The sequence below is a fragment of the Suricata suricatta genome, chromosome 12 (assembly GCF_006229205.1).
Source record: "Suricata suricatta isolate VVHF042 chromosome 12, meerkat_22Aug2017_6uvM2_HiC, whole genome shotgun sequence".
NCBI classification, from domain to species: Eukaryota; Metazoa; Chordata; class Mammalia; order Carnivora; family Herpestidae; genus Suricata; species Suricata suricatta.
The window spans coordinates 64,339,676-64,351,941 of record NC_043711.1 but is presented as its reverse complement, the minus strand read 5'-3'; the positions used below and the strand labels follow the sequence as shown (position 1 = coordinate 64,351,941).

The 12,266-nt window shown below is 43.7% G+C and overlaps 1 protein-coding gene across 8 annotated transcripts in view; it reads right to left on the bottom strand.

The window, feature by feature from the left end:
* Window positions 1–1,547: 1,547 nt before the first annotated feature.
* Window positions 1,548–12,266, bottom strand: part of DZANK1 (double zinc ribbon and ankyrin repeat domains 1) — a 67,121-nt gene continuing 56,402 nt past the window's right edge. For all 8 annotated transcript variants that reach the window (XM_029918902.1, XM_029918901.1, XM_029918906.1 and 5 more), the window contains 4 exons: window positions 7,479–7,559; window positions 6,853–6,980; window positions 2,983–3,057; window positions 1,548–2,545 (listed from right to left, as the gene is read on the bottom strand). In XM_029918902.1, the coding sequence (XP_029774762.1) occupies window positions 2,422–2,545; window positions 2,983–3,057; window positions 6,853–6,980; window positions 7,479–7,559 (408 nt within the window). In that variant the 3' untranslated portion in view covers window positions 1,548–2,421. The remainder of the gene's footprint in view (window positions 2,546–2,982; window positions 3,058–6,852; window positions 6,981–7,478; window positions 7,560–12,266) is intronic.

The window sequence follows — 12,266 nt, the reverse complement described above, 5'->3', positions numbered from 1 at the left end:
TTCCTTCCCCACTGCGGCCCTGCAGCGGCTCCAGCCCCACGACCAGCCTCACTCACCCCCATGACTGCGTGTGGCCCGATGCATTAATAACCCCTCACGTGTCACTGTGGTGCTTCTGCTCCTGCATCAAGCCCTGATACAGTAGCATGAGGAAAACACAAAAACTTCACAAGGGATGAGAAATAACATGAATTTTGAAATCAGAAAGTCCCTGGCTGAAACAGGTGTTTACACTTTATTTTTCCTGCACACAGGCAGTTCAATGTTTATGTAATGTTTTGTAAGGATGCAGATTTGATTCAGGTTTCCCCTCTGACCTTGAAGACCAGCTAACACCATTAACATTTCTGGGGGCGGGCCTAAAGATGGAGGTTAAGACTAGTCACGCCCTACGTGAGGGTCCTGGGCCCACTCTGTGATTGGTCAATACTCTAAATGTTGTGATTGGGTCCCGCCAAAAGTAACAAGTACTCTAGGCAATGTGAATGGTTAAACCTGCTGTCAATTATATTGTATAATAATAATTGGATCACTGTACCTATGTCGTAATTTCCTGTAACTCCCCCTTCCCAAACTCATAAAATTCCTACCCCACCTTTGTTCGGGGCTCTCTGGCTCCCTCTGCTCCAACAGTTTGGAGGGTGCAGAGGTCCTGGGTTCGAACCTGCAATAAACACCTTTGCTTTTTGGCTTTGACTCTGGACTCTGGTGCGTCTTTCTTGGGGGGCTTTCGTGATACGGGCATTTCAGTTTTACATAACCCTGTAGGATTTCATCAGAAAGTTCCTGGATTTGAACCTATGTTCTTGCATCTTAAGCCACCTGTACAGTTTGTGAGGTTTGACTCTGAAGCAGTGAAATTCATGGGTAATTTATGCCGGGGGTGGGCTTTAGCAAAAGGCATGAGAGGTCAGGTCTGTGCTTTGCCGCTGGGGCAGAGGGCAGGAACCCTGCCCCAGGAAGTGCAGAAGCCCAAGGAACAGTGGAGATGTGGACCCTGCACTCAGGGTATGAAAGTGACCCTGAGAGCTCCAAGAGGATTGTTTCTGGAACCCATGGGTCTGTCGGGCCTTACCTGCTCCCTGAGCTCTGGGGAAAATAGTCTTGAACTCTGTACCCTGCTCCCTGAGTATCAATTCCACAGCCTGTAGGGTTTGAGCTGCGGCAGGGTCTGGTGCCCTAACCCACCCTCCTAGTGCGATGGCCGCGGCCTCACTTCCACCTCAGGAATCTGGAACCTGGTGCAGACACCCTGAACCGAACCATAAAGGCAGAAAAGTCTGGGAAAGGTCATGTCATACTGCTAGGCTGACAGGGCAAACTGGCTCCGACATCAAAGCACCTGATCACACTCCACGGGGCTCTTGGGCCTCCAGTCACCTTGCAGTAGCCCCCGCAGCACAGACGGCCCACCGAGTGACAGGGAAGAGCCAGTGCTGGTTGCCCCCCAACCCCACATGGGGGTTTCCGCTGCCAGCGCCTCTGTCCCTGTCCTCCCGCAGACTGTCACTGTTGCAGGAAAGAATGTACAGGTAGTGACAACAGCAAGCAGTCAGCCAAGTCTATTTATTGTGCTGTATTAATCATTCTAAACTAACAGATACTCTGTCAACAGACTTGAACAGAAACTATTTAGGGACTCCACGATTGCAGCATTATCACCCAAAGACTGAAATCACAGTCTGAAAAAATAAGTCAGTCAAAATTGCACATTCCTGTACATGGGCTTATTCAAGGCCTGTTTGTCAACTGAAGAACAAACCACGACAACAGGAATACTTCACATCAGAAATGAAAGTTTTTACATAAACTTAATCTTTAGGTACTAATTTGGAACCACCTACAAGAGATATTAAGGAAAAGAACAAGATGTAAAACATCAGATGGGTGTGTGGTTTGCTAGTACTTGTCTTAAGAGAGGAGAAAGAATATATCTGTTCTCTATATTTGTATTTAGTATATACCCTATATGTACATACGCATATATTATATACATGTGCTTATATAATCTACTATTTCTGGAAAGACGCAGATGACACTGGGATCATTGGAGCCTCCAAGGAGGGGACGTGGGTGGCTGTGTGGGACAGGGGTGGCAGAGTTTTTACTACTTAACACTTCATATTGTTTAGCTTTGAACCATAAGCAATTATTATCTATTAAAAATAAATTTAAAAGAAAATTCCAAAATAAGCAGCAAGAGACCCTTTAAAAAAACATGTGAAGTTCGTCACCATCCAGAGCCTACTGGGAAATGGTCACGTGGTGGCTTACACTGTCACATTAAAAAAAAAAAAAAAAACCCTCTGCCTTCCTCTCAACCTCAATTCCCAAACCACAAATAACACATCTCAGAAAGAAACAGAGAACAGCCAGAGCTGGATGGTTTCTTGCAGTTAGGTCTCGCACAGGATCTTGGATCTAAGAGTCATCCAGGCCGAGCTTAGCAGCAAAGAGCGAGGTGATGACCTCATCCCCAGTGTTCAATGCCAGGTCATATGCCGTCTGACCATTCATGTTCTTCTTTTGGATGCTTGCATTACATCTGCCAAGGAAATGGGCAGGAATAGAAGCACTCAGGTGCCTGAACTTGAGGATGGCTTTTCCCTGACACAGAGGCCAGTCTGGGAGCCTCCCAGCCTGACCTTCCTAAACCAGTCCCCAAGAGGCCACCATGACCTCACTCTCAAGGGTGGCTCTACCCTGAGACCTTTTGAGGGGCTCTGTGATTTCAGCATGTTCAATTGCCAACCCTGGCCATTGGCTCCCATTGCACCAAAGTCTACAACCAAGTGTGTTGGGGCAGGGAGCAGATATTTTTATTGTGCTTTTAGAAGCCCTCAGTGCTGGGGACCCATGGTGGGATGATGGCCCCCATTCACAGAGCTAACTGTTCAGGAACTAGGGCCTTCTGCAATCATCACAGTCAGCAGGGAGGTCACTGTGGCCCTCAGAAGTCTCCCCCAGAGGCCGGGAACATACCGCAGTAAAGCAGCGACGCACTCTTTTCCTACCAGGCCAAGCAGGGTCGCTTCATGAAGAGCTGTATTTCGAAGCCTGTTTGAGGGGAAGAAAATCATCCTGCTAAAGCAGTTGCAATGTAGGGGCACCTGGGTGGCTCAGTCGGTTAAGCAGCTTCGGCTCAGGTCATGATCTCACAGTTTGTGGGTTCGAGCCTCGCATCAGGCTCTGTGCTGACAGCTCAGAACCTGGCACCTGCTTCAGATTCTGTGTCTCCCTCTCTCTCTGCTCCTCCCCCACTCATGCTCTGTGTCTGTCTCAATAATAAATAAAAACATTTAAAAAAATAAACTAGTTGCAATGCAGGATGCTATGGGCACACAGACAAAGGATGTCTGAGTCACACGAATGACACCGATGCCCCTCCTTATCTTTCACTGTTCCTTTCTCCCTGGTAGCTTAGGGCTCAACTGTTGGTCACTTCACCACTCAAGTTCCTTGGGTCTTTATAAGGCATTTATCGTTGGAACCTGCACATATCCATGGAGTTGCCACATCTCCTGAATAGATGTATGATCTTCTTCCTGCGTAACTCCTTCTGAACTGAGAGAACGTGCATTCCATTTACGAGGTGGGGAGGGGGTGCTATGGTTAGATTTTCTGTGTAACCACCATTGAGTTTACGGAAGTAAAGAATTGTGACTGCCGACTCTAACTTGTATCCTGCTCCTCAAACAACATGACTCCACCATGGCAACGGCACTTGTGGAATACCCTCTTCTCAGGGCCCCATGCTTCAGGGTAGAGGTGATACCCTACAGATTTGTCCCTCTGAACAGCATAGTACTATATTACCAGAACTTCTAGAACATGTTTTATACAGCAGGTACAGTGTGGTGTTCTGCGAATTTGTACTTAAATTTTTTTTAATGCTTATTTTTTAGAGAGAGAGACAGCGTGCAAGCAGGGGAGGGGCAGAGACAGAGGGAGACATAGAATCTGAAGGAAGCTTCCAGCTCTGAGCTGTCAGCACAAAGCTCCACGTGGGGCTCAAACTCAGAAACTGTGAGATCATGAGCTGAGCCGAAGTCAGATGCTTAACCAATTGAGCCATTCAGGTGCCCCCCATGAATTTGTACTTTAAAGAAACTTTACTATTAATGCACAAACAACTCAAACTGTTTATTCAGATCTAAGTATCACGGTGGATGAAGGCACATTCTTTCTTTGTAAATCGTGAATTACCTAATAGCAATAAATCTCCCCAGTTGAAGCTCTAAGAAGCAGACTGACGGTTACGTGTGTCCCTCCTGGCTACTGGAGCAGAGCTAAGGGATGAAATGTCTGAAACCGCCGGTGAAGGAGGGCTGCTGTTCTCCTAAAGCAAATGGTACCCACTCTGTGCCTCTCCTAATGAGACCTTGAATCTGTGTTTTTGAAATCTGCCGATAAGAAGTATCTGCTTTGGTGGAGGATGTGTACTTCTCCTTAGCCATCCCTTTGGGTTGAATATGAGTGTACTCTGGTAGGAAAGATACAAATATTGAAAACAGAAACACTAGGAGTTACCTTGCATAGAGACCACTAGGCTGCTTCTCTCCACTAGCCAAAAGAGCTCAGGGTAGGGGTGGGTGGGTGCAGGAAGGGCTTTCTAACCCTTGTTTGCTAAGGAACAATCACTGGCCTCTTTACAGGAAAACCAGATCTCTGGATGGCTTGCGCATAAAGAGCAGTAGAACAGTTGGAGCCTTGAGGTCATGTTCCTGGATATACAGAGGTCCATTGTGGGGCAGAAGTCAGGCTGACCTGGGTCTCAACACCTAGAACTAGCAATTGTAAACCAGACTCAGCAGTGTTGGCTCCCAGTGGAAAAATGTGCTTTCTTCCACTGGCATAAACTAAAATGGGAGAAGAGATCTCTATGCTCTATTTTGAGGACGGGCTTCTGGTCTAGCTTTTCTACCCACCCTTGCTCCACAGACCTAAATTCTGCTAACTGGGCTAATGCAGTGGGAGGCTGTCACACACCGTTCAGACAGATGGTACGAGCAGAGAGTTAGTAGAGACGCAATAAGATCATGTCTGGATGAATGTCGATTTATAGAATGGTAATGAAGCAAGAATGGAAACTGAGGAACATGAATGAAAAACAGGTAAATTCTTCCATGTCCAGAGTAGTTTCTTCCTCTCAGCTGGACTTTTCACAAAACTAGGACACCTCATACATAAGCATCAATTCCAAATCTGCTCAAGAGATTTTGTATCAACCACATATATTATATGTAAATTCTCTAAGAAAAGCTTACCTGAATTGTGCAAATATAAAGTGTACCTTAACAAGGTAGCATTATTTTTATGAATAATGAGTGTGGGTAAATGAAGAAGCTGACAAAGTATGAAGAATGTGAATCCTAAGAAAAGGTGAGCAAGTAAATTCCAGCCACTTAATATGTATACCAGGTGTGCCAAACATTCTGCTATAAGATAAAGGTAAAAATGGGGTCAGGCCTTGATATAGCTGTCCTACTGGGCAGAAGCTTAGAATAGTGCACACAGAGAAATGACCAGGGATACATTTTTAATAAAAATGCCAGAGGAAATTTTGAGACAGAGAAAGACAAAAGTGAAGCTATTTAACTTTGGCCCCCTGTGCTGTCTGCGTGGGGCTCTGACAGGGCCTCAGCCTGGTCTCAGTACTGGAGCAGCACTGCCAGATGCCTGCAGGAACCCTCGGGAACTTCTAGTTTGGCAACTGGGTTGACAGGATGTAAACGGTTAACATATGGAATGTTCCTCAAAGAACATTCCACCTCACCTTTCCAAAGTACAGTAAAACCTTGGTTTGTGAGCATAATTTGTTCTAGAAACATGCTTGTTCTTCAAGCACTTGTATATCAAAGTGAATTTCAAGAACCATTAACTCAGTTGTGATTATGTGACATTTGGCATTATGTACTGCTCGTATCATAAGACATTGCTCATTTACCAAGTTAAAATTTATTAGAAAAGTTTGCTCGTCTTGCAGAACACCCACATAACAAGTTACTCACCATCCCATGTTTTACTGTAATTTGCAAGAGAACAACAGAATCACAAGGCTGGGAGAGGTCAAGAGGCAGGACAGCCCCGAGACTAAGGAAGAGGCAGGAGCACCCCACAGGACTCGGTATCTGTCCGTCCTGCTTCACCAGGTCGTGTGGTGAACTCACACGTGCCGGCTCGCCCCTAGTGTGCCAGCAGCCAGAGACAACCGGATAAGGATATCTCCCTGTAGTAATTTCATGGGTACATTTTCTCAGGGAAAACACTGGGTCCACTCTTCTCTTATCGATCTCAACAGCTCAGATCACGATGAAATGTCACTTAACATCCCAAGGGTGAAGGATATGCCACCCCCACAACAGTATAACAGCGAGTTAACAAAATTTATCATTTATGGGGAGCCGGGTTGGCTCAGTTGGTTAAGCAGCTGACTTCAGCTCCAGTCATGATCTCACAGTCTGTGGGTTCGAGCCCCACATCAGGCTCTGTGCTGACAGCTCAGGGCATGGAGCCTGCTTCAGATTCTGTGTCTCCCTCTCTCTCAGCCCCTCCCCTGCTCACTCTCTATCTCTTAAAATAAAATAAAGACATTTAAAAAAAATTTTAAAAACCCAAAATTTACCATTTATAAAAAGTACAAAAAAATCAGGCAATCCAATAGTCCATTTAAAAAATTTTGCTTTCCCCAGATTTGGAAAATAGAAGCAGTTAAGTCTCTGATTAAGGCCCAAATAGGCTTAAAAAAAAAAAATGGCTCCTGAGTGCTTCAAATTGAACAGGGAGTACGTGTGAGGTCACAGCTGGCTGTGACGCTGTGCCAGGGCTGTCCCTTGATTGTGTCCTACTTACGGTCCCCACCGCTGCTCGGTGTCGGCTCCTCTCTGCACGAGAACCGGAATCGCTTCATGGTGCTGATTCACAACAGCCATGATTAGGACGGGTCGCTCCTCACTATCCCTGCAGTTGGGATCTGCTCCCTGCAGCATAAGTAAAAGAAATTTGCCACGAAACTCTGCTCTCAGCACTACCCACCTGCCATCCTAGGAAGTGTAACAAATATGCTTTACATCAAAAGAGAAGAACATCAGGAAAGCCAAGAGCTGACCTATAACAGAGCCAGCTGTAGGCCACGGGGCCATAGAACTCGTGTTCTCCTCAGGAGGGCAGGCACCCAGACAACTTCGCTTCATTAGGAAACATGAAGGTCATGTGGGGTCACAGACCAGGGATTCTGCCCATCTTTGAGCACATTATTTGGACTCATATGACTTTTTGGTTTATTTTCTCTGCTATAACTAGCAACCAATAACAATTAATGTAAAGTTCTTGACTGGCCATTTAATCCACTTCCAGGCGGTTTAAAAATGAAATGGCCCTGTGATCATTCCAATACTGAACAAGACTTCCATGTGAAAGAGGCAGAGGTGAAACGTGAGGCTGAAATCCCCAGAGAGACTTCTTTGGGATATACTCACCTCATTGAGCAGCTGTTCAATCACAGCGACTCTTCCTTCCCCTGTCGGTCCGACTTCCTTCAGCAGGAGTCTGTTTTCAGGCTGCAGGATTAGACAACATGGTCATTTCCACTGCTGCAAAATATTGCTGTCCCACTTGTGCGAACTCAACCCTCAAAGCAAACGCTTCCTCCCCGACGCTAAGTTCTGAGTCCCGGGGGCGGGGGGGTGCGAGTGAGCCGCAGGGACAGGTGAGTGTGAGCGTGTGCATGCAGATGCATGTGTGACTGCATGTGTGTGGTCTTTGACAGCCAGTGGCACAAATAAACCCACCTAATGTAAAGCTTGCTGGTCTCTAAAACCTTGTGTTGGGGAAGGATACCACACTGATGTTGTTTTATATTTATTAAGGACAGCAATGCAATGAGAAACCTCACAAAAACCCAGAATCCCAAACACACTAGTTTTATTACAAAGGAAAATAAATATTCCTAGGAAAAGCAAATGGGTGAATCCTAAAATTCACTCTGCATGCTATATAAAGTGTTCAGAATCAGCCTAAGTATGACTGTTCAGAAAACATGCTCACCTGATGCATGAGTGACCCCATCAAGTCAGCTCTTGTTTTGGGGTTAAAAGCTCTCATTTATCCTCAGAAATCCGAAGAGTTTATTATCTTTTCTCTATTTAAAAATTTTTTTTAATTTATTTAATTTTTTAAAATGTTTTTTATTTATTTTTGAGAGACACAGAGAGACAACGCGAGCAGGGGAGGGTCAGAGAGAGAGGGAGGTACAGAATCCAAAGCAGGCTCCAGGCTCTGAGCTAGCTGTCAGCACAGAGCCCGACGCGGGGCTCAAACCCACGAACTGTGAGATCATGACCTAAGCTGAAGCTGGACGCTCAACCAACTGAGCCACCCAGGTGCCCCTAAAAAGTTTTTTACATTTATTTATTTTTGAAAGATAGAGTAAGACAGCACAAGTGGAGGAGTGTCAGAGAGAGAGGGAGACACAGAATCTAAAGCAGGTTCCAGGCTCTGAGCAAACGTTCAGCACAGAGCCCGATGCGGGGCTCAAACCCATGAACCATGAGATCATGACCTGAGCTAAAGTCAGACACTTAACTGACTGAGCTACCCAGGTGCCCCTATATTTTCTCTATTTTTGAAATGTGATGAAGTTCATCATTATATACAATCTTTATATAAGGGATTTCAAATGCTGGTTGCTGCAAGGTTGAAGAGGCAGTCTAGAAGGCCAGAGACACTACTCTCAGTGTGTTTCTATCACTGGATCTGAGGGTGACTTGGGGTGGTTCTGGGACTCCTATTTTCCTGTCCGCATAGTAAAAATAATATCTACCCCCTCCTGGCTCTCTGGGAAGTCAGAGATGAGGACATTGGTCAAGGCCTCGGAGCCTTTCATAAGAAGATGCTGGCTTCAGGCCATGTCCCCTCTGTCCCCTATTCTAGAGTGATTAGCTTGGAACAATGCACTCTAATAAGTGAACCCCCAGGGAGTCTTGGGGGGCACACTTGTTCTGGCTGAATTCCATTCCTTATGGAAAACTATACTAGAAAGCACTTGAATGTCAACCTCATGAGGTGTGAGACCTTTATGTCTTCTGTTCGTGATATACTTTTCCCACTGTGCCTGGTACATGTGTGCTCAAAATAACCACTGAGTAAACTGCTGAATTCTGTTATTATTTTATGATACTTATCCACTAAATACAAATGAGAAAATAAAGGCACAGGGCAATGGGGGATTCAGGTCACATATAGGATAAGCGGGTGGAGTCTCGAGAATTGTTAAAGTTTATGGAACTTTATACTTGAACTGGGAGAAGGCCAAAAGTATTAGGAATCAAAGGCGATACAAGTTAATATAAATCTATGGCCAAAAATAACAACTCAGGCAACAACAGGTGCTTGTGAGCATGCAGAGAAAGAGGAACCCTTTAAAAAATAAAAAAAGATGAACCCTCTTGCCCTGGTGGTGAGAATGCAACTGGTGCAGCCATGCTGGAAAACAGTATGAAACTTCCTCAAAAATTAAAAAAAGAAAAATAGAACTGCCTATGATCCAGCAATTGTACTACTGGATATTTATCCAAAGGATACAAAAATGCTGATTCTAAGGGGCACATGCACCCCATTGTTTATAGCAGCACTATCAACAGTAGCCAAAGTATGGAAAGAGCCCAAATGTCCATTGACTGATGAATGGATAAAGATGTGGGATATCTACGTAATGGAATATTACTTGGCAATCCAAAAAATAAAATCTTGCCATTTGCAGCAACGTGGATGGAACTGAAGGGTATTATGCTAATCTGAAATAAGTCAGAGAAAGACAGTATCATATAATTTCACTCATATGTGCAATTTAAGAAACACAACAGATGAACATAGGGGAAGGGAAGCAAAAATAAGATAAAAACAGAAAGCAAGATAAACCATAAGAGACTTTTTAAATATATATAGTTTATTGTCAAATTGGTTTCCATGTAATACCCAGTGCTCTTCCCACAAGTGCCCTCCTCCATGACCATCACCCCTCTTCCCCTTTCCCCCTCCCCCTTCAGCCCTCAGTTCATTAGAATACAGAGAACAAACTGAGGGCTGCTGGTGCGGTGCTGGGAGAGCTAAATGGGTGATGGACATTTAAGAAGGCACTTACTGGGATGAGCACTGTGTATTATATGTAAATGATGAATCACTAAATTCTATTCCTGAAATTGTTATGATTCTATATTTTAACTTGGATTTAAATAAAATAAGTAAATGGGGCACCCAGGTGGCTCGGTCAGTTAGGTGTCTGACTTTGGCTTGGGTCATAATCTCACAGTCTGTTAGTTTGAGCGCATGTTGGGCACTGTGATGACAGCTCAGAGCCTGGCGCCTGCTTCAGATTTTGTGTTTCCCTTTCTCTCTGTTCCTCCCCTGCTCACACTCTGTCTCTCTCTCAAAAATAAACAAATATTAAAATATTTTTAAAATAAATAAAATAAGTAAATAAATCAAAGCAGTGGAGAAATAGATTGTTTTAAAAAGTTAATATGATTCTAAGGTCTTCTTCCTAAATTTATTGGTGTTTATGATATGTAAAGCATGTGGTGGGAAAAAACAAGTTGAGGTGAGAAATCACCAGCCTTTGTAGAAATCATGATACAAGCTGGGCACCAGGATGTGCACCCCTGAGGATGCCCTGAGGGCCTGGCTTCATGAAAAGAGGAGGGAAGAACTGATATGTGCTCTTCTCCATCTCAGTGGAGATCCAGGCTTTGGGCTTGTCACTAAACACATCTGCCTTCCCTACTGCAGCCAGAGAGGATCAAATAAAAGGCAAGGCATAGAACTGAACGAGGGCACCCACTGTCTCTTTCTCCAAAGCTCCCATTAAAATGTTAATGGTCTACATTTTTGAAAAACAAAACTCTAACAGCTGTAGAAATTCTGGAAGAGTGCCACCAGTGGATCAGGAATCATGAGGAATTCCAAAGATTGAAAGTAGGTGGTTCTAGCACAAAAACAGACAGACCAATGGAGCAGAATAGTGAACCCAGAAATGGACCCACAAACCTATGGCCAACTAAGTTTTGACAAAGAAGGAAACAATATCAAATGGAATAAAGACACTCTCTTCAACAAGTGGTGCTGGGAAAACTGGAGAGCAACATGCAGAAAAATGATCCTGGACCACCTTCTTACACCATACACAAAAATAAATTCAAAGTGGATGAAAGACTTAAAGGTAAGACAGAAGCCATCAAAATCCTCAAGGAGAAAGTGGCAAAAACCTCTTTGACCTTGGCCGCAGCATCTTCTTACTCAACACATCTCCAAAGGCATAGGAAACAAACAAAAGCAAAAATGAACTATTGGGACCTCATCAAAATAAAAAGTTTCTGCACAGCAAAGGAAACAATCAGCAAACTAAAAGGCAACCAACAGAATGGGAGAAAATATTTGCAAATGACATATCTGATAAAGAGTTAGTATCCAAAATCTATAAAGAATTAATCCAACTCAACACCAGAAAAATAAGTGACACCAGATAATTCAGTGAAGAAATGGGCAAAAGACATGAATAGATACTTCTCCAAAGAAGACATATAAATGGCCAGCCAACACATGAAAAAACGTTCAACACTATTCATCATCAAAAAAATAGAAATCAAAACCACAATGAGAAACCATCTCACACCTGTCAGAATGGCTAACATTAACAACTCAGGCAACAACAGATGTTGGCGAGGATACAGAGAAAGTGTAGGAAAGAGGATACAGTGCAAAAGAGAAAGAGGATCTCTTTTGCACTGCTGGTGGGAATGCAAACTGGTGTAACCACTCTGGAAAACAGTATGGAGCTTCCTCAAAAAATTAAAAATAGACCTACCCTAGTATTTATCCAAGGAATTCAGGTATGTTGTTTCAAAAGGGCACATGCATCCCAATGTTTATAGCAGCACTGTCAACAATAGCCAAAGAATGGAAAGAGCCCAAATGACCATTGGTGGATGAATGGATAAAGAAGATGTGAGATAAATATATATGTATATGTGAGATAAATACATATTTATCTCACATCTTCCATATCCATATATATATATATATATATATATATATATATATATACACATACACAATGGAGTATTACTCAGCAATAAAAAATAATGAAATCTTGCCATTTGCAACTACATGAATGGAACTAGAGGGTATTATGCTAAGCAAAATTAGTTAGAGAAAGACAAATATATGACTTTACTCATATGAGGACTTTAAGATACAAAACAGATGAACAT